The following is a 22,456-nucleotide window of genomic DNA, read 5'->3' as shown; positions in this document are numbered from 1 at the left end:
AATTTGGCCTAGGGTTGAGAAGCTGGCAGCATGGTTGGGCCCATCCCTCAATAGCTTCCCCACAACCTTACCCTGGGAAGCACACAGACCCTGCCACATTCCAGCACAACCCACTGCAATTGAGCGGAGGCGGGGAGCGGCCCAGGCTCCCTTGCTCGGAGCTTGCCCTGAACTCTCTTGGCAGGCCCTGATGTTCCTAACCCCTGCCAGAAGATCACTGTGTTAACAGAGGCCCCTTCTCCTAAAAACCCTGTACTTATCCTCCCCGGGCTCCTCCCTTTCCCCCTCCTCAGTAATGCACGGGCCACTCTCCCAGCCAGCACGGGGAATCTGGTGCCCAAGAAAACCTGCCTCGTGAAATATTGAATTATGATTAGCTGGTGCCTTGGATAAAGGCTGATCCCCGCCCCCTTTCCACAAACCCTCAACTGACGCCCTGGGCCTGCTAGCAGCCAGGGGGCAGGGAGCTAGATAGATCGAATGTCCGATGGGGAACGGGAGCCAAGGTTCATCTCTACCATCCAGAGCGAAGGCTGAAGAAATGAGCTGTAATCATTGTCCAAGGGGAACAGAAAGGAGCATTGAGAGAGCGACTGGGGGGTTCGGTTTGTTAAGTCCCCATAGGCCCAGCGGGTTTGATGTCACTGGGTCTAGGGTTACAGCGAGCTGGTTCCATCCAGGGCTCGCTGATGGGTCCCAGCACCTTTTTAATTCTTCATGGCGTGGTTGATTGATCCACCTTTGCAGAGACACTAAAGATTAAGAGGATGACAAACAGGCATCTGCTTACACAGCGTTAAGAACTAATCTTCCCAGCTCTGCTTTAGGAGCCTTGAAGAGAGCGTGAGGCACATATACACACACGCACAGAACCAGCCCGCAGAGCCAGAGGGGCTGCGAGCGGCACCTGGCTCCCCAGCCCCACAGCCGACCATGGGGAGCAGCTCATAGACTATCAGGCTGAGCTTCACATCTGCTCTCTGCCCATGCAGCAGCACCGATTCAGGTGACAGGAAACCAGGACCTCCCCTTGTTCCGGACACCTTGTGCTAACTGCTGGGGAGCAGGGAGCAACCAGATCCATTAGCCCATGTGTGAGGGTCCATCCCAGCAGAGGAGAAGCTGAAGGATAAAGCAGAGAGAGAGGGCTCCAGGCCCCCCACACACCCGCAAGCTTGCCTGTTGGCCACCTGCGCTCCAGCCACAGCCCCCCAGCATGTCCACGTCCCCCGCTGAGTCCACCGTGAGCGCTGGCCTGGAGGACAGCCAGTCAGGTAAGGGGCGATCCTGAGTCATGTACCCATGCTCCCCTGGTAAGGGGCCAGTGCCACCATGGGATGCAGTAACGGTCATGAGGGTGGGCGTGGATTGGCACCTGGGACATATGGAGATGCCCAGACACTGCAGCAATGCGGGGATTGAAACTAGACAGACAAACAGTTGCAGAGAACCTGCTTTAGCGCATCTATACTCATTGGCTGATGGGTGAGCACTAATGATCGGTGCTCGTTAGCGCTGGTGGGAGGTGAATTAGTGCTGGGAGCAAGGCGCCATCTTCTCAGCAAACAGAGCGACCGGGGTACCGCTGCGTAACGGTGCGAGGGGGCTACTGCATTTCTGCGGCTGGAGCCAGGGATGCAGAAGACCAGCTCAGCTAGTGATTTCCCAAAGCCATGCTGCCAACCCCAAGTGTTCAAAAATCCTGACTCAGGCCTCCCAGAATCCTGAGATTGGCTTTAAAATGATAAATGTCAGGTTCTTTTTACTTGTCCTTTTGGATTTTGAGCCTGCAGGGATCATGAGTTTCTAGCTTTTTTCTAGAGATGTACTATTAAAAGAATTGCAAGCTGAGATTAGCACTGAGTCCCCTGACTCCAGGAGCTGGAGCTTTGAGAAAACACCCAGACCCAAGCAAAACACAGGGCCAGGCAAAATGTCAGTACATCCTGGAGCTTTCAGGAAATGTAGGGAATTCTCCTCCAGGAAAGTGACACAGGCCTAATGAAATCCTCAGCCTGTGGTCCCTGGAGCCCACAGAGTGACTGTGTTAGCAGATCCGTTCTCCCCCAGCCTTGAGAGTGTATTTAAAAGTTGAAAACTAAGGAGCAATTTTGGTTTGCTAAGCCCAGCTTCCTGAGCAAGATGGGATCCAGGCCTGAGCTGAAGGTGTTTTCCAAAGCCCAATTGGGACCAATAACCCTATTTTCTAGGTAGGGAAACGGAGGCACAGAGCAAGGGAAGGAGCTGGGCCCAGGCCATACAGCTAATCAGGGACAGAGTTGAGAGTAGCAACCGGGACTCCTGATTCCTACCTCTTTGGGCTGAGCCCCTCTGGGTGTTCCGGTAGCAGGTGGTAGAGGACTTGGCAAGCACCCCCCACGGGGGCAGAACAAGCTGGCAGCAGGATGGGGAATCCCCTCACACACTCCTCGGGCTCTTCTCCAAGCCCCCAGAGCCTGCCCCCAGCCACCTCCCTTCCTCTCCTCTCCCCAGAGTCTGGCCAGGCTTGTCCTCCACCTCCTGCTACTCCGAGAGCACTGTGCCCCAGAAGCCAATCACACCACTGACACTCACTCCCCTCTCCTCTGCCCCAGAGAGCCAGCATGCTGGCTGCCCCCACCCTCCAACTCCCTTTTCTAGGGTCTGGCTGTGCCCTCCCTCCCTCCATCCCCTTCCCCCGGATGCTGACTCTTCCCATAGCTAGAAGGAGGAGAGACGTGAGTCTGTGATACTCCTGGGGCAGGCACAGACGTGATAGGGGAGGAGGGCCCTTTGCGATGCCTCACTTTACCCACCCATTCCACGAGGTTAATAATTTGTAATGGGCTCGGAAACCTGTGTGTTGTTATTGACCGGGAGGATACGGGGAGGTTGAGAAGGAGGAGGGGCCTTGTCCAATGTGGGGGAAGGTAGGACTGCGGGGGGATGGTTCACAAGGAGCACAAAGCCCCAGTTCCCCATTGAGCGGGGGCCGAGCTGCTTGGTGCTTACAGGGCTGGCTAATGAGTATTTTCTCCTGGCCCTGACTGAGCCTCTCCACGTGCCCAGGGAAAGCTTAGCAGCCCCATACCCAGCATCAGCACGTGGGAGATGCTCAGTGCCCAGCACTGGGCATCCCACACTCGAGATGGCTGCTCAGCTGGCAGGCAGTGGGCAGCACCGCCGGGGGTGTGTGAAGTGGGGCTTTCACAGGGGCTGTGCCACTCCCACCCGTAGGCTGGCCCCCATTCAACTCACATGGCCTGGGCCTGGGGTGGGGATGCTGGGGGAAGATCTGAGAGGGAATCCCAGGCACACAGGACAGAGTCCTTCTGCAGTGATGTCTCAGCTTGCAGTGGGCTAGAGTTGGGGCTGGATCCGCTGAGTGTCCCAGCGGAGGGTATGTGCTACGGCGCCCGGACAGGCCCGCGTGTCAGAGGGGCCTCATGGCACCCAGCAGGCTTGGAGATGGCAGCAAACACAGCCAGCAACAGCCCTGGCCACTCAGCACTGCCGCGAGACTGACAACCCACGCCTCCGCAGGCAGGGTGCTTCCCACGGGGCTGGGAGCCAGGACTCCTGGGCTCAGGCCCCAGGTCTGGGAAGGAAGTGGGGTCTGGTGGTTAGAGCAGCGTGGCCTGTGGGGAGAATTTCAGCCCCCGAAGTCCAGTGTGGCCAAGAGCTCTGGGCCTGTGAAGATTTAGAGTGGAAAGCTGTTGTAGCCCAGCCAAACCTGCTCTAATGCACCTCCCTCCCCTTAGTTCCCGGATCAACACAGGACTCTCCCGGCCAAAGAAATGGTTAGGAATGTTCCACCGGCCGTCCTATCCCCTGGGCCCTAGGCCCTGCGTCCTCCCCAAGGGATCTGCCTTGCTCAGCGCTGGCCTCTGCGGGGACACAGCTCTCCAGGGCAGGGTCTGGCTTCTTGCTCTCTCTGGGCAGCACCTAGCACAATGAGATCCTGGGGCACAGCTGGGGTGCAGGTGTTACTGCAATGCAGATAACAAATATCAGTAACAACAGGGAGTGCCATGTGGGATCCCACCAGGCCCCCATCCCCATCGCTGACAGCAGCCAGCACCGGGCTCTTCAGAGGAAGGTGCAGGCATCTCCATTCTGGGCAGTGACGCAAAAACCTGCCATAGCAGAGTTTCTTCCCAACCCCCACCAGACAGAGGTTGGCTCATGCCCTCCTGGTTTATAACCCGTAGTCCCTCAGACTCCATCTAATGCAATGGGAACACTCACATTACCCACATCAATGCACAATCCTTTACTGAGCCCTCCTAAGCCTTCGTGATATCTAGTGGCAGTGAGTTCCACCAGCTAACTGCACATTGTATAAAGAAGGAATTCCTTTTAATCATATTAGATTCACTGCCTTTGCCCAGTGCTGCTAGTGTCCCCTTGTTCCTGTGTTATAAGGAGGGGGGAGAGCTGGGCCCCATCCCAATCCTTATTTTCTACCCCTCTCTAAACAGTCCCAGGCTCTCTCCAAGCATTTGATTGTTCTTGGAGGCCGCATTCCTTCTGTGCCACCTCTCTGAGTTGTGGGGACCAGCCCTGAGCCCTGGCTTTATGGGCCATAGGGCTGTTTTCTACTACATCTGGCCAGTCGCACCGTTCCAGCACTCAGGCCTATCCCTCCTGAATCTCCCCAGCCTGTGCTGCTTGCTCACGCCTGGGTCCCGCTGGGGTGGGTGTGTTGGGCCGGCCCCCCACTCCGATAGCCAAGCCCTGAGATCTGAGGGGCTGGGGTCATCTCCAGGCCATGGTGCCCAGGTGCTGATTGCCTGCTCTCGCCCTGCAGGGCTCAGCCCAGCCCCTGGCAAAGCCCTGAGCCCGGTGCTCACATGCCGGGTGTGCGGCGACACCAGCAGCGGGAAGCACTACGGCATCTACGCCTGCAATGGCTGCAGCGGCTTCTTCAAGCGGAGCGTGCGGAGGAAGCTCATTTACAGGTGAGAGGAGAGCGCTTTGGCCCGGACTCATGGGGGCGGCCCTGCAGAGCGGGCAAAGGGCCAGGGGAGGCCGTGTCAGCTCTGCCAGGCCCCTCCCCTGCTGGCTGTGGGGCTGCCCTTGCCTGAGCCTTGGCACCTGGGGGCAGGTGTCTAAGAGCCCGTGAGGGCGGGCTGGTCCCTCTGAGCCCTGGCACAGGGGGTTCAGGGAGCTGCAGGCGGCCAGCTGCAAAGCCCCATGTGGCCACAGGTAAAGGCGCCCTGGTCTCCGTGTGGGGTGCACACCAGCATCCCCCGACATTGCAGCAGGAGTGCAGCGGTGCTGGGTGCCCATCTCAGGAGATTTCCCCCCACCCCCCCTCCAAACTTTGCAAACGTCTCTGAGTTCAGTCCTGGCCTGATGGCTCTGGAGCCAACCAGGGCAGAGCCAGCTCCCCCCACCCACCAGCCCTGCCCAGGTCGGTCTCCATGGCTCCCCAGATCGATGCTGCCATGTGGGCACTGCCCAATCCACAGCCACTTCACCCCAGCCAGCAGTGAGCCCTCAGAGGGGCTGTGCCATGGCTGCAGAGCTGGACTGTACTGGAGCCGTCTCCTCCCCTTCCCCCAGGAGACGAGGCTCAGACCAGCGTGGGGAGAAGGGCCCAGTCCGTGCCGGGCTGACGGATGGCCACTCGTTCCCCTCCTCGCCATCGCAGCACAGACCCTGCGCTCTAGGCCCCGTGCCAGGCTGGCACCCCTCTGCCAGGACTCAGACAGGAAACCACAAACCCCAGCCAGCAGGTGGGTCAGCCACAGGGCCCGTTAGCATCCTGGCTGGGCCCCCACTGCACTTGGTCACGCCCTGGTGCTACACGGAGCCCTGGAGCATGGCTCTGGGACAGGCCTGTGTCACTGGGGCGATGCTCTGGAACTGCTCCCTACGAAGCCAGTCAGGACTCGGGTGACGGCTCCTCTCTGAGCAGCCTGTCTGCAGGGCAAAAAGCTCACACAGCTTCCACCTTCCTGGGTCTGACCTCGAAGCATTCAGCATCCTCTGCCCCTCCATGTGCTTCCCACAGCGAGTCCGCTCAGGCAGGGTCTTGCACACCAACTTCGCAGTCAGACGTGACTCTCAGCCAGCCAGTAAAACAGAGGTTTATTAGATGACAGGAACATGGGCTAAACCAGAGCTTGTAGGTGCAGAGAATAGGACCCCTCAGCCGGGTCCATTTTGAGGGACAATGAGCCAGACAACCACATCTGCACTTCACTCCATGTCCCCAGCCAGCCCCAAACTGAAACTCCCTCCAGCCCTTCCTCCTCTTTGTCCCTTTCTCGGGCCAGGAGGTCACCTGATCTCTTTGTCTTCAACCCTTTAGCTCTCACCTTGCAGGGGGGAAGGGCCAGGGCCTGTTGCCAGGAAACAGAGTGTCAGCCATTTTCTGTGTCCAGACCCCTGCACACACCTGCCCTCTAGGGCTCTGCAATGATCATACACCCTTATCCCACCACCTAGATACTTAAGAACTTCACAGGGGAAACTGAGGCACCCCCACAATATTCAGAGGAAACATTAAGAACAGTCCCACTTCATCACAGACTGATGAGGTCTTCAGCAGCAGACTCCAGCAGAGACTGATGGAGCCACCGCGCCCCAAAAGTCAGCCCTGCTGAGCCCCCTATCCAGCCAGTCTGTGGGGCAGGTAGTGCAGGGTTGCTGGGCTTTCAGGGGAGGCACCACAGGGTGGGCACCATGGGGCCATTGGGTGCGGGGGGAGGGGGTCACTGCTGGGCTGGGGAGTGGGCACCATGGGGCTGTTGGGCTGGGGAGTAGGGGTGGGCTGACACTGTAGGGCTGTTGTGTTGGGGAGATGGGTGCTGGGGGATGGGTGCAGTGGGGCTGAACGGGGTGGGCACTGCAGGACTCCTAGTAGGTTATGCTGCAATCCCCTGTCATGGGTTTGACCCCAGGGTGTCAGCGCCTTGTCCCAGTTAGTCAGTTAGTTATGGGGCAGATGCAGCATCCTGGGCTGGGGGAAACACCTCCTCCCACAGGTGCCACGCAAGGAGGGCTGACATAACTGGGCCTGCATTCGTCTGCCCTTCAGGTGCCAGGCTGGGACAGGGATGTGCCCCGTGGATAAAGCCCACAGGAACCAATGCCAGGCCTGCAGACTGAAGAAGTGCCTGCAAGCGGGCATGAACAAGGATGGTGAGTGCAGGGGGGTGCCAGAGGGTGTGGGGCTGGGGAGGCCACACCTGCAGCCCTTCGACTGTGAGAGCTTCTGGGCGGGGGCCTGGGGCCGGTGCTCTCTGGGCCATACCGGATGCCTACACCGTGGGGCTGGGCAGAGAGCTCAGGACAGCTGAGCCCAGAGGCTGCTCGGGACAGGTGGAGAGGCTGCTGGCCAGAGCACACAGTAGGTGACAGGGCTGGCCCCTAGCCTTGCTGTGACTAGGTCCCCATGGCTGTTTATTCGGGACGACAGTACCAGGGCTGCCAGATTCCAGATGAATGGCTCGGAGGGCTTTTGCCACCCTCAGCTAGAAGGAGGGGGCAGAGGGTCAGTGCCCATCTCACTCCACAACCGTGGTGCAGGGAGGCTGGGGGCGGCTGCTCAGGGGGCAGACAGGGCCTGATGCTCTTTGCTGTGTGTGTCAGCGCTCAGCCCCCCCATCCTAACCCCCCTGCTCTGCGTCCCCAGCCGTACAGAACGAGCGCCAGCCCCGCAGTACTGCCCAGGTCAGACTTGACAGCATCCCACTGGACACAGACCTCAAGCCTGCACACCTGGCCACCACGCGGGAGGCCCCTCCGCCCCCCTGTCCCCCCCTGCCGAGCCTCAGGGGCCCCGGCTCCTCCGTGCCGGGCACCCTGGGACCCCGGGAGCCCACTCCTCCGAGTAACCACCGCTTCATGGCCAGCCTGATGACAGCCGAGACCTGCGCCAAGCTGGAGCCCGAGGACGGTGGGTTGCAGGGGCAGGGTGGGAGGAGAGGCTGTGGCAATACCAGTGCCAGCCTGGGGCATCGGCAATGGCAAGTGGCACAGACCCAGTTGAGGCGGGGGGGGGGGGCAGGGGGAAGCTCCTTCCCAGAGTGACGCACCAGCAGCATCAACTCCATGTCCCTGCCTGGGGCTGGGGCTGCGCTCCTTGGGATTCAGAGAGCGGCCCCTGCGGGACCGGAGTTCACAATGCTGCCTGGCCTCAGCTGCGGAGGCATCTGGCCCCTCTGGCCCCAGTGCTGTCAGACTGCAGCTGCCGCCAGGGAAATTGGCCTGTCCCAGCTAAGGGCCACACAGGCCTTGTCGCCACCATGCAAACCTCTCCTATAGAGCCCAGGCTGCTCCCACACAGCCGCTAAAGGCCCTGGGTGATGAGTCCTCAGTGGCGATTCCCTGTGCCTGGTGCACATCAGCAGCGCTTAAGCAACCAGCTGCCCCTCCCCATGCTGGCACCCAACTGTTTCCCTTCCTGCAGTGCTTAACTTGTAATGAAAGACCAGCTGCCCCTCCCTCTGGCTGGCACAAATTAAGTACTGCCTTCCTGCCTTGTGCTCACCCTTTGCTCTCTGCGCAGCTCGGACCACGAGAGGCACCGTGTCACACGGCTTATGGTCCCGCTCTCTCATAGTCTCGAGCTGGGGCCTGATGCCGCATTCGGAGGGCTGCAGAGCCCAGCTAACGGGCAAACAGAAATCAGGGAAACCTGGCTAATGTTAGAAGGGTTTTGAGGGGAAAATGGGTTGGTTCCTCCCCCTTCGAATTTGGGCTGCCCATGTGTCTGCCCATGAGCAGCAAGACTCAGACCAGCCCTAGCTTGGTCCCTGAAGTAGTTGGGGTAGTTTCTGTGAGCTCTGCTGCTGTCAGTGACCCAGCTGTTCTCCTCCCTCCAGCCGACGAGAACATCGATGTGACAGGTAACGAGCCCGAGAGGACGGAGTACCAGATGTCCCCCTACCCATCCGCCAGCCCTGAGAGCGTCTACGAAACCTCCGCCCGCCTCCTCTTCATGGCGGTGAAGTGGGCAAAAAACCTGCCCGTCTTCTCCAATCTGCCCTTCAGGGACCAGGTGAGGCAGGGTCCCGTCTGAACTAACTGGGTTGCCATTTAGTGGCCTCCGGGCTGGTGTGATTCACATGCAGAGGCGACCCCAGGACCAGACAGCAGGGCTCTGACTAGGCAGCAGACAACACAGCTCTGGGCGCGCCCCTTCCCGAGCGCTTTGCAAACAGGGATGAACTCACCTCCCATCCTTTGGGGCTGCAGGGCTAATCATCATCCCAGATCGCAGGCCCCGAGGGGGAAGTGATTTGTCTCAGCTCACATGGGGAGTTGGTGGCAGGACTGGGACTAGAATTATTGTATTAATTCAGATGGAAAGTGTTAACAGAGCCTAGTCCCCATGCAAATTACACAAGGTTTGGTTTGGAGAAACCTCAGCCTGCTTAGCACTATGGCAAACACCCTTTGTAACCTTTTATTAAAGATACAGCAAAGAAGGGAAACCAGTGAAAGCCTCTGAAATGTAAAGTGCTAAGTGAAGCTTTCATGTGAACAGCCACCCTTGTTGCCTTTCCCTTCAGCTGGAGAGTATTTTTTAAAAGCCCCCCCCACCCCCGGCACCCACACACCCTGTTCCCAGCTGAGCTCACAGTTGGGGCAAAGTTGGAGGCCCAGTTATCACAGCAGAACCCAGCTCTCCTGATGTTCCCTCCTGAGCCATAGCTGCCAGGAATGGCCAAAGAGATCAGACGCGCTTGGAGCATGCTGGTGGCTTTCACTTTATGACCAGGTTACTAAGTCGGTGGCTGGGAACGTGGGGTTTAGGGGACAGCAGGCCCTGGTGGAGCGGTGCTATGACGAGACCATGTGTGAGGTGGTGATGGGCAACTGGGCCAGTCGCACTCAGACCGAAAGGCAGGCACATAGGTGGTGGCTGCTGCTGTGCAACTCGTTTCCAGAACCCGTGGGGGATGACATAAAAGGGGATCTAATGTCTGTATGATAGTAGCAGCTACAGGCCCCAATCAGACCTCAAGGCCCCAGCGTGCTAGGTGCTGTACGTACATATACACCTACACCTGCACACCCGCCTACACACAGCCCCATCCCATAGCTCACATGTTCCTTCCTCTTAAACCTTGCCAGGTGATTTTGCTGGAGGAAGCCTGGAGCGAGCTGTTCCTGCTCTGCGCCATCCAATGGTCCATGCCCTTGGAAAGCTGCCCGCTGCTCTCTGTGCCTGAGCTCTCCCCCAACATCCACGGGAAACTGGTGTCTGCCAGCGTGGACATCCGCATCCTGCAGGAAACCATCAGCCGCTTCAAGGCCCTGACCATAGACCCCACGGAGTTCGCATGCATGAAGGCTATTGTGCTCTTCAAACCAGGTGAGCCCAGCTGGTGCTGCAGGACAGTGGCTACGGACAGCCATAAGGCCGGCAGGCCTCGCTTGCACATCTCTGCCAATGCCCCTCAGTCCTGACCTGCAGCCCCTGCCTCCCCCCTCGTATCCCAGCTCTATCCTCCCCTCACCTCCACAGCTCCATCCTCCCCTCACCTCCACAGCTCTGCCTCCCTCCCCGCAGTATCCCAGCTCTCTCTCCCCCCCCTAGTATCCCAGCTCCTTCCTGCCCAGCCCAGGGCAAGGAGGCCATCTGAGCCATCGGGACCTTGGAGAAGCAACTCCCAGCCCTGGAGACACTGCTTATATCTGTCCAGGGTTAGCAGAACATCTCTGGGTCCCTCCTGGGCTGTCTGAATCCCATTGTGGAGCTCAGACAAAGATTCAGACAGAGAGAGACGCTGGCACTGCGAGTCCCCCCAAACCACCAGCAGTGAGACTCCTAGATCTAGCCAGTGGGGGGGGAGAGTGAACCGGGAGGGGACTGGGCAGCAGTGGCTGAGGGGGTTGGGCGCAGGATCTTCGCACCCTTGCTCGGTGAGCTCCTGGGAACTCTGTGCCCCTCCCTCTGTGGCTGTCATTATTCACAATGGCTCCCTGGCCACCTGGTGAGGCCTGCGACCCCCATTTGGCTCGGTGGAGGCAGTATTCTGGACGATCTCACTGTGGTCATGGACGGAGCCCGGCTACCTTCCTCTCCATCCCTCACAGGAGGCTAAACTGGCTGCCAGGCCAGGACCCTCCCACATGCTTCCTGCTTCCTCTAACTGGAGGCGATCTGGGGAACGACTTTCACCACTTTCACCGTTGCCTAGTAGACCAGGCTATGCCCTGGGAGCCGGCTCTCAGGGAGTGTGTGCTGCTCTCTCACAACAGCTGCGCCAGTGGCTTTCCAATATTTAGTTTGGAAACAGAAGGGAGGATGGTCTAAGCCATTCCCTTTCCTCCTGCAGTGCCAGGAAATGGATCAGTTTTGTGTCTCATTTATAATAATCCTCTGAGCCCTACCTCCTTTGGCATTGCCAGCACACGCTGCTGCTCTGCCCAGGAACCCAATTACCTAGGGGTGCCAAGTTTCTACTTGCAGAAAACTGAACACCCTTACCTCACCCCCCCGCTCACTCCATCCCCCCATCCCTCTCCCCACCCTCACTCACTCGCTCATGGGATTGGGGTGCGGGCTCCGGCTGGGGGTGCGGCTGGGGGCTCTGGGCTGAGGCAGTGGGAGGGGGTGAGGGCTCTAGGTTGGGGCCAGGAATGAGGGGTTTGGGGTGCAGGAGGGGGCTCCGGGATGGAGCCAAGGGGTTTGAAGTATGGGAGGGGGCTCCAGGCCGAGGCAGGGGGTTGGGATGTGGGAGGGGGTATGGGCTCTGGGGTGGGGCCAGAAATGAGGGGTTCAGGTTGCGGGAGGGGGCTGTGAGGGCTCCAGTGTGGGGCCAGAATGAGGGATTTGGGGTGTAAGAGGGTGCTCCTGGCTGGGCCTGAGGGGTTCGGAGTGCAGGAGGGTGCTCTGGGCTGGGGTGGGGGTGTGTGAGGGCTCTAGCTGGGGGTGCAGACTCTGGGGTGGGGCCAGGGATGAGGAGTTTAGGGTGCACAGGGGTGCGCTTCAGGCTGGGACCGAGGGGTTCGGAGGGCAGGAGGGGGATCAGGGCTGGGGCAGGGCTATGCTTACCTCAAGCAGCTCCTGAAAGCAGCGGCATGTCCCATCTCCAGCTCCTATGCGGAGACACGGCCAGGCGGTTCCTGGCCAACGGGAGCTGTGTAGCCAGTGCTTGGGGCGGGGGAAGCACACGGAGTCCCCTGGCTGCCCTTAGGACTAGGAGCCCAAGCAGGGTCATGCTGCTGCTTCCAAGAGCCACAGGAAGCCTGCCTTACCCCACTGTGCTGCCAACCGGACTTTTAATGGCCTGGTCAACAGTGCTGCCCGGAGCTGCCAGAGCCTCTTTTCGACTAGGTGTTCCGCTTGAAAACGCCTGGCAACCTTATCTCCTTCCGAGTGTCCATCCCCAGCTACTGGGAGTTAATACAGAAGGGTGCATCCGCGTTGCCCAGGCCATGTCCAGCTTCTGCACATGGTTTCTGAAGATGATGGGATCTCTCTCACCGTATTAACGATGTTTCCAGGGTTAATGTCGTCAGCAAACGTCCTTCCCCTAAAGGAAACAGCCCTGTGAACTGATTAAAAACAAACCCAATACCCAACTGTATAGCTCACACCTAGCGTGACTTTCAGTGTCGCAGGCCAGAGCTGGCGCCGCAGCTTAGCTACCCCTCCCCTCCCACTGTGTTTAGGGGGAGGGAAGGGGTGAGGGAGGAGACCGGAGGTGCTAGAAGATCTGTCCCAGAGCAAGAGGGTGTCAGGTCTCATGACCTGCGAACCATCTCAAACAGCAACAGAGACACTGCCCCCCAGCCCGGGCTCCCCATGGGGAGTGTCACTGGAATACCAGCATCGCACTCAGAGCCAAGCCAGGCACAATTACCGCTCAGCTGAGCTGGTTCAGCCTGTGATCCCATCTGACGGGCACGCCCTCACCAAGTTCATCTGTGCAGAGGGGCTCCTGAGCAGCGCTCTGGGCCTGGGCTTTGCTCCTTGCCAATGGGACCCGCCGGCCTACCCACGGTATCGGAGTTGTGTGTGCTCCTGCTGTGTGCGAGAAGCCTCTCTAAATGCGGGTGCCACAGAACAGCCCTGATCTTGTTACAGAGACACGAGGCCTGAAGGATCCAGAGCAGGTGGAGAACTTGCAAGATCAGTCGCAGGTGATGCTGGACCAACACAACCGGACACACTACCCCAGCCAGCCTGTCAGGTAACAGGGCTCATGCTACAGACTTGCCATTGACTACACAGCACTCTTCACTGCTGGCTTCCTGTCCAGCTCCTTGCCTTCCTGCCTCTCCTCCTTTCTGAGCAGTCTAGCAACTGCCCTCCCCCTGGGCAAGTCCATTAGAAATCACTTTTCTTCCTACAGCGCAAGTTAGTCTCCGTGATGCTGAAGCCCTCAGTTTGCCTTGTGCTGCTCTGAGAGCTGAGGAAGGGCTGGACTGTCCTTCCTTCCTTTAGCAGCCTTTCCTGTGTAGGCAGAACGCTAAAGCACAGGTGGATTCATCCATGTTGGGCTTGTGCCCTCTGCTGGTGATGCGGGGTGTCACCTCCTTTAGGGATTGGGTGCCAGGTGACTCAGCTTTGTGGGATTCCTGCCCTCCCCATCAAGGCATCCTGGGCTCTGCACTTGCCTACAGCTCATCCCCTACAGTCTGCCTGCTCCCCTGTCCACTACTCTCTTCAAGGTCTTCTCTGCCATGCAATGCCACCCACCATCCTCCTTCCTGTGCACGAAGTACCCCCCCCCTTCTCTCTCCACATCCTCCCTCAAAGGAGGATGTTCCTTCTTCCTGGTAGCCCTACATCTCCATCTGGGGCTTCCTGCACCCACATCCCATGGTTATTTACAACAAAACCCCCAAATACTCAGAAGATTAAACCTAAACGTGTGCTGACTTCCCTGGGCCGGGAGGCCTCTTCCATCAATCCCTTCTGGCCCTCCCCGACGATGGAATCGGTCTTAGATTGATTGTGAGCTTATCAAGGCAGGACTTGCTCTTTTCCACGTCTTTAGCACCATGACGCACAAACATCTCCTCTCTTGAGCTGTTCCCCTCACCCAGGCTTGTACCTACTGAATCTCGTTGCTCCTGTGGAGTGAAACCATCAAGGGCAGGCAGCCACGGCATGAAACAGATGACGGCATCACTGAGCTTCTGGATTGAGCGCAGGCCAATGTGTCACTGGTTTAGAACAGTGGCTACACAGTGGCTCCTCCAGGCATGGTTGGGAAGATCTGGCAGGAGCCTACAGTCAGTTCATCCTGATGGACCATGTTGTGCTTGTGAAGAGCACAAAACATTGTAGTGGTAGGTCCCTACTTTCTAGCCTGAACCTTAGCATTACACGCAACAGCCCAGGGGTAGGTAGGTTGGCAAATTGCTCTGTGTTTTCATGGACACTTGGCCACACACGCTTTGATAGCCCAAGCACGTAACCCAAAAGGGAAATTTGATGGGAATAAATCAAGGGGAAATAACCCATGTCAGAACATTTTTTCTCTCTCCAAGCTTTGTTTGGGCAGCACCTCTCGTCAGGGAATTACCAACTCATTGTGATATTGTTAGCCCTTTGACCTCTGACACAGCAGGGTAAAATCAAAATCCTTCCCGAGACTCTCCCTCGACTTAATAGCTAACCAAACCCACACTGACACTTCTCTGCTTTCCTCCAGGTTTGGGAAACTGCTCCTGCTCCTTCCCTCTTTGAGGTTTATTTCCTCAGACCGGATAGAGCTCCTCTTCTTCCGCAGAACTATCGGGAACACTCCCATGGAGAAGCTGCTCTGCGACATGTTCAAAAACTGACCTGTCCCCCTTGCGACCAGGATCCCTTGATGTGGGGGTTGAGGGCTTCCTGGAGTGGCATGAACACTGTAGTTCCAAGCACCTGGTTTCCAATGCACTGAGCCAAAGAGCAGGTGAAAGGAATGTGGAGATCCCGCTCAGTCCTGAGTGAGTTGTCCAGATCAACTGCATATCTACCAATCCTGACACAGCATGGCCCAGGATTAATCTCTGTTCACAAACAGCTGCAGCCAACTGGAAATTGTTTCCTATCAACCTTCAGGCCATTGTAACCCATTGGGGGGTTTCAGTCACCCCTGGGAAGCTCACACAGCAGATGCTTGGACTCAGAATTGAACAGAAGTTTACAGGCTCCATTAGTAGAACCACAAGAATCACCTGGTACCTACCTACCAAGATGAAACTAATGTTACATATGTGAAGAACACAAACTCATGGTGGAAAGCCAGGACACTGTACTAACACCACCCCAATGGGGGTGGGCAAATGCAGCTCCTGATGCAAAGTGAGGGATGAATGTCAGCAAAATTCATGACAAAAATTAGTCTGAAAGAGGTCCAGGCTCAGAACCTGTATCACATGGAGGGAAGGTCTGGTCCTGGAAATCTTCACACATGTCCTGGCATGGCCCAGATGGTGGCCTAGGAGGGTCAAGGAAAAGGTGACTGTCAGTTGAAGGGGGAAGAAGTGAACTTGCCTTTGGTATTGGCTGAACCCTAAATGGGAGATCACCAGCAGCAGAACATCATCTGTGCAAGACGTGTTTTTAAGATTACTTTTTCACTGGGATTTCCCACCACACACCAGGCTCCAACAAATGATCCAGATGCTGAATTTAAGGAAGACTATGACGTTTAACACGGGATGCATGGTCTGTTGTCTTGAAACAATGCTATATGGCACCTTGCATTCTCTCTTGGACTAGGAACACCTGGTGATGGCAGAACATCTAGTATTGCATTTGAACTGAGAAATGTAGGTGGAGTTTGCAGAAAAGTTGAAACACGCCCTGGACTTGTAGCCTCTGTTTTGAAACCTTAATTGCAGCTAGGAGAGTACAGCTCGGAGTGAGAGACCTGGAGAGGCTGATGTGATCTCTGCTACCGTGTCTTCTGAACTGGAGAGCCTTTTCGTGCAGTAAAGGAAGAAGGCTGCTGATGTGGAAAAGCTGCATTGTGGGAGGCTGTGACCTGCGTGTAATGACACATATATCGCACTCCTGGACCTTGAGTGTGTTCCGGCAGCATGACACCCTCTGAGCAGGTCTATCCCAGCAGTCAAATGGGACATCAAGTTCTGATAGAGGCAGGGTTTTGCAGTGCCTTGCAGAAGAGAGCAATGGATGTTGTTCTCATGCAGGGGAAGGACAACTGTAATGGGCTCTGTTACCATGTCAAGAATGCTTGATCGGCATATTTGCATGAGGAGAACTGTTACCTGGCCATAAACTCCTCTCTTTGGAGACTACAGTGACACTCTATGTCCCAAGCACTCACTTGGCTGGCAAATGCCAGGTTTCTGAGGTTAAAGGGTTAAAACTCGTATTGGTGAGCAACAAAGGGAGCACCAATGACAGTGTTGCCTCAGAAAGGCATCATGGCCCAGCCATGCTGATGTTGAGTCAATGCACTTCAGCCAAAAGGGGAGGTGTGCAGCAAGGAGTGCGGGGCAATTTTTTACATAGTCCAGCTCCTTTGTAATTGTACAAACACACACTGTATTTCCAGAGTGCCTCTCTCGCCCTGCAGCTGCAGGAGGAATGTGTGCGGTCTACTGGCTTGGTGTAACTAATAAAGTGTGCTCTTTGGAATGGTTCAGTTCTCTCTCAGTTTAGCCCTACTTCCTGTGTGCATCCCACTCACCTCCCTGGGCAGTAGCAGCCAGTCTCTTCCTGACCTCACACTACTGGATGAGACCCTTCCTCTCGCAGGTCAGTTGCATTGCAGCCTATTGCTAACCACAACTTGAGGTAAGAATCCTTGAGGGTTTCTGGTGTGCTCAGCCCAGAGCAGTCCCCAAAGCCAGGGCCACAATGGCAGCATGCCACCGGCCAGAGCTCAATGTAGAAAGAGGGCCCTCATCTTTATTTGTATGTGAATGGGAAGCTCATGAGATGCCAAATGAATAGTTCTGGAGATGAAACTCCTATCCATCCAGCCATCAGGTACAGCAAGAAAAGCCTTCATGCATTACCTGGTCAGTGGGCTTCAACTCTGACCTGGAGGGACCATCTACTGCTAGAGGAGAGGGGTGTTTGCTCACCTCGGCCCTCAGTCTTAAGCCTTTCTACTGACACAGTCAATAGCAGAGCCAATTAGTGGCAACTGTGTAGCGGTTTTAGTGACATGGATACTGGACTGAGCTTACTACCTCATTCCACAAGGGGATCAAAGAGCTGTACAACTTCAGGTCACTACCTACCGCAGCTGAGTTTGGACCAGTGACTTAAAGATAAGACGCTTTATTTTGCATTACCGAATCACAGAATCCTGATGGTAGGGACCAAAGGTCCCAGCGAGCACTACTTCTTCTGGACTCATGCAGCTAGGCCCATTGCAGCTCCATTGCTTGGGATGGGAGGGTGGCTCTGCATGCTCATGACACTTCCAGCATGCAGTAAAACTTGCAGCTTTTCTCTCTGTCCCCACAGGGAAACTGCTGGTGACTATCAGAAGCTGGGACTCATGGTCTTCTGATGACGTTATCCAGTGCTGGTAATTGTTACACGATCACTTGTGACTAGTTCAACCACCATGCTGAAGGGAGACATGCCACTAAACCTGGAGGAATGGTTTCCCTCTTTCTCCCCCAGGATCATGAGTCCCAACTCTGAGATCCAGGGGCATACCATTTCAGACAGGGAGCTCAAATTTTGCCCAGTCAAGGGATGCAATCGAAATTTGTCACCGAGTCTAAGGGCTGCCCCTACTGTGCACAACTGGAGTAGACTGTAGCCACCCATGTCTTTAGTGCACACTGGGGCTTCATGGAAATGCAGTTCTCAGTAGCTGAGATCTGTCTCAGGGGCTGTATGCTGGGACCTTGCATAATGTCTTTAGAATACATCTGGGCCACATTAGATTGAAGTCTGTCCTGGAGGAGCAAGCAGAACACACACACCCTGTTCCTGCTCCTCTGTCAAGCTTTACCGGTCTTACCTCAGTGCTACTCTTGGCTGTCCTCCTGATCCCTGCCAATACTTGAAAGCCACGAGTCAAAAGTGAATCTGGAGAGGTTGAGAGCAACATTCCCAAGTCATACAAACCACATCAATCACTGTCATTCTTTGCTTTCTAATAGCTTTGTTCTTTAATAAGCTGGGGGGTTATTTGTTCATAAAGTTGGTTTTGTACAGCCATACAGTATATATTTAAGAAATATTACACAAATTGCACTTTATACATATGACGGCCTTGTTCCAGAAGGAAAAAAAACAACATTAATTAAAAAAAATTGAAGAAAACCTACTGACATAAAATTACAAAGTGCCAGTTGACTGCACAGCGGCATGCAATCTGGCTCTGTGGGTAAGAGAAATCATTCCCCCTTATATATTCTTTTTCCCTAAACAGGTAAAATGTATAGAGCGTATGACACAGGATAATATATCCTTTTACAATACAGACTTTGCTTTTTAAATTTACACTCAGCATACTTATAAATTACTTTTAAAATTTCCATTACAAATAATAATAATTAATAATAATATGCAGCCCCTATCCTTTCCAGTGGTAAGTACATTCACTTGGTACAAGGAGTGTATCATATCTGAGAACCTACCGCTTACCTACTGCGTGACAGGACTGGAAGACAGGCATCAGGCTTAAACGCGGACGGGGAACAAAACAAAGGATTGGTCTAACCCGTGCCTATATTCAAAATAATAATTAAACGACGACAAAAACAGAACACACAGTCTGGACCCACTAAAACCTTTTCACTGTCGTCCCCCCCACCCCCCACTTCAAGACAAGATAAAAGGAAAGTGGTGGGTGGGAGGGTTCTGGCTGAAATGAACGCTCTTGGATTGGAAGAAAGGAAAGCTAGGACACCCCCGCAGCGTATCTGAAGCCTAGAGTTACGGTTGCAGAACTTAAGTGGATTCGTTGTGGAGGGTCAGAAACCCTGAGAACAGCAGAGGCGGGTGTGTTGAAAGCCACGTTTTCATTCAGGGCTCCCTGTGTGTATATCACCTTTTGAACCATACACATTTGATTTCTAATGGGAAGCTGTGTTCAGACTGTTTGCTGCTTAACGTCTTAATTACAAGGGTTTATGTAATTCCTCTTCACCAATACCATAGGGGAGAGGGACAGACAGACCTTCCTTAATCTAAACAGAGCAGGACTTGATAAATCAATGTTGGATCCCCTGATGCTTTTCCAGTATTAACAGTCTTCAGCTAATGTTAAATCTCACCCCTTGAGCAGAGGCAGTATCCACAGCTCCTTGCGTATCCTCCACTCAGCCCAACTGAAAAGGCTGTTAACAATGGTATGACTTGCAGCCTCTGCTATCGTACATGGGCAGATGAATGTTGCTTCTGCAGGTGTGGACACTGGGAGGGATGGGGAGGATCCCAAACTTAATTCCTTGCATGGCAATATTAAGTACGACTCTGCAGGGGACAGCAACCTGTACCCTTTTGTGAAAACTTCATGATGTCCCTCCCCATCCTGACCCATTGCTTCTGCAGAAATTTGTAGCTCAGTAATCAACATTATTGACGAACCTGCAAGTCAATGGGTGCAAAAACCTTCAAAAGAAGGTAAGTTGGAATAATTCCTGCTGAAAACTGAGTCCTGTCCTATTTCTAAGGATTCCATCTGCAGGGCCATCATAACAGGGATTCTCTCTCTATCAGATGATGATCCCAAAAGTAACTCTGTAAAAGTGTCTCCTTCACAGAGTATGCTCTGAATCAGTCTTGCAGAACCCAGTACAGCTTAAGAAAAGCAAGCCGTGTGCTATTCTGCCTGAAGGAGCCTCAGCAAAAGTGCCAGCAGCATTCTGATTCCGCATGGGAGGGGATACACAGTGTGAAGCACAAAGAACGCAGCCTGATTTCGAAATAACAGGTTGAACCCATGTGCTGGCCGTTCGACAGCTTGTGCTTGGACTTTTAAACACAGCAAATTCCATATGGAAATCACTGAAAGAACAATATGAATCCACTAAGAGGAGATTCTTACAGAGCGACTTTTCTGATCTTCAAGTGCAGTTATGGTTTTTTTAAACAAAGGCTATGTAAAAACAGCACATCCTTCCTCAACAAATCTGCTCGCTGCGAGTATTCAGCCTCCTCTGACTCCACTGACTAAATATAAGTTTTGACACCTTTATACTATAAGCTGTGCAGAGCCAACCCACTCTAAGGTTGTATGCGCTGGAATCTCTTCTGGCTTGTGCACCATCAGAATGATTGACTAAGTTCTAGTTGCAAAATCTGTAGTTAGCTGGTCTGTATTTGTGTTTAAAACTTGATTTTCAAAGTTAAAAATTTATGACTCTGCATGGCATCAGTTCATTTAATTCCGGTTGAAACAACAACATATTCTATCCACTTCATATGCATTTTTTTGATAATCTTATAATTGGCTTCTGAAGAGTTTGGGTGCCCTGTAGCGTTTCCTGAGTTACTTTCCACCTTCATAACCACCACCTACCTTGCCCACGGTTTCTTGGTTGATCTGTAAAACAGCTAGAGACCTATTAACCTAGCAATTTTAGAACTAAAGAGTTGGACATAATTAAATCCACAGAGGTCAAAGCAGAACCTGTAAATCCCTGTCCCTGCTCCATGTCATAACCACTCTGGTAAAAGTGGCCTAAATTACATTTTTTTCCACTGGGGGGGGGGAAAAAATCCCTCTAAAGAAATGCAGGTTCAACCAGCCGAGGAACATGCCAAAGTATTGCTCCCCACCCACTGAGAGGAAGGAATCACTAAACCGACTACTATTACAGGGAACTCCAGCAGACTGACTCATTCCCAGGGTGCTCACCCATGTACGAAACCAGGTGTACATTGTCCATAAGAGCTGCAAGCTTAGGACGGGCCCTTTCTGAACTGAGATATACTGTTGTGAAGCCAGGATGTAGACTTGGTTCTGTACTGGAACGCTATTGAAGGGAGGCAAGGGAAGGGGTTCCTGGGAGTTGCATGATACTTCTAGTTCCATATTATGGAGGTAAAATAACAAAACCATTACCCAGCAAAATTACGAAATGCAAATATCTTTTCCCATTGTTCTTGGATGCGAGAGAGAGAACGGTCAGGTACACAAACCAGTGCTATTCTGACACTGCTGTTCTAGATTTTTGATTAGGAGGATCAAGGTTAGAACCACATTTGGCTTCAGAACATTACCCAGGACAGAACTAGCAGGGTTAGCTGGCAGGTCCAATCCAGCATTTATTCAGCTAATTATTCTAATTGGGGTCCTGAAGCCCCTTCTATTCAACTCCTCCTCTCAGCATCAGCAAAGTCCTGGCTGCTTAGGGAAATGGACTGGCACCTGTAATTTCTCTGAATGATGCTTTGGGATTGCTGGTCTTCATCCATGTGACTGTGGATGCAGACTAACATAGGGACATCCCCATAAAGTTCCAAGTTACTAAGAGACCTCCTGGACTACTGCCTCTAAGCTTACTAATTAGATTCCTACAAATCTGTTTTAAAAATGTGTAACAGCAACATCTGTGCTGGTGGCAAGTCACAGGATGACACCATGAATGACAAATCTAGCCTTGATCTGACTACCCTGCCACATGGTCATGACAGAATGACACTGCTCGCCTTACCCTAACGAGATCTAGTGAGAACTTGTTAAACAAACATTTGTCACATACTTGCTTTGACAAAGGTGTCATATTTACAGTGAGAGGTGCACATGCATCAGCTTCTCACATAGTCTGAGCAGTTTAGGCAGGTTGCTAATCTCACAAATGTTCAGTGGGCTGAGACATGGTGAATGGTGATGCACTGTGGTGAAAAATGGTGCCATTTCTTTCCCTGCAATACTTTTAGGGGCTAATTCTACCTTCCCTCACTTCTCCCTTTCTTTTCCTGGCAAAAATAAAAACCATTAAAATATATATATATATATATATATATACACACACACATACATATATATATATATATACAAACACACACACACACAGAGTGAACTTCAGTAACCAGAATATTAACAAAAAGTAGTCCTTGATTTTTTTTCTTTTTTCTTTTAATACTGATGATCTGAGAAAAGGGGAGAAAGTTGGTTAGGTCACATTTTAAAAACAGATTACTTCCTTAACACTTTTCCATGCATTTCCTTTTGATTTAACAATGCAATTAAAATAGTGCTGTTTTGTCTGCATGAGTTTGCTGCTTGGCTGAGAAGTTCCTGTCCTTCACTGGAACTGTTAGCCATTGTTCACTTGGTCAGTGTATACAAGTAGGCAGCACTGCAGGGTTGTGATGTGGTTGTAATGTTTTAGGTTTATATTTCTAAAGGTTCCTTTGCTTTTTAGAAACGTTTCTTTGCGCCTCAATCACAGGATTAGTTATGGCTATTGAAAAATCGGCACAAGTATTTGGCTTGAACTAACCAGGAGTCAAACTGGCATTAGTTTTCCTGACATATCAACAACAACAAAAATAAAATCACTCTCTTTTCATTGCAGGTCAGTGTGGTGGGGGTTTTGAGACATGCTCTGATTGCTTGAA

At 53.6% G+C, this 22,456-nt stretch overlaps 1 protein-coding gene across 1 annotated transcript; it reads left to right on the top strand.

Annotated features, from left to right (window-relative positions):
- Positions 1-1,216: 1,216 nt before the first annotated feature.
- NR2E3 (nuclear receptor subfamily 2 group E member 3) lies at positions 1,217-14,742 on the top strand. Its single transcript, XM_077828604.1, has 8 exons — positions 1,217-1,274; positions 4,790-4,940; positions 7,028-7,131; positions 7,625-7,888; positions 8,817-8,992; positions 10,072-10,312; positions 13,034-13,139; positions 14,610-14,742. The coding sequence occupies exons 1-8, from the start codon at positions 1,217-1,219 to the stop codon at positions 14,740-14,742; spliced, it is 1,233 nt and encodes a 410-aa protein (XP_077684730.1).
- The last annotated feature ends 7,714 nt before the right edge of the window (positions 14,743-22,456 follow it).

Source organism: Eretmochelys imbricata, chromosome 10 (genome assembly GCF_965152235.1).
Source record: "Eretmochelys imbricata isolate rEreImb1 chromosome 10, rEreImb1.hap1, whole genome shotgun sequence".
Lineage (NCBI taxonomy): Eukaryota > Metazoa > Chordata > Testudines > Cheloniidae > Eretmochelys > Eretmochelys imbricata.
Note: the sequence above shows the minus strand (reverse complement) of the source record. Positions and strands in the feature narration are given on the sequence as shown.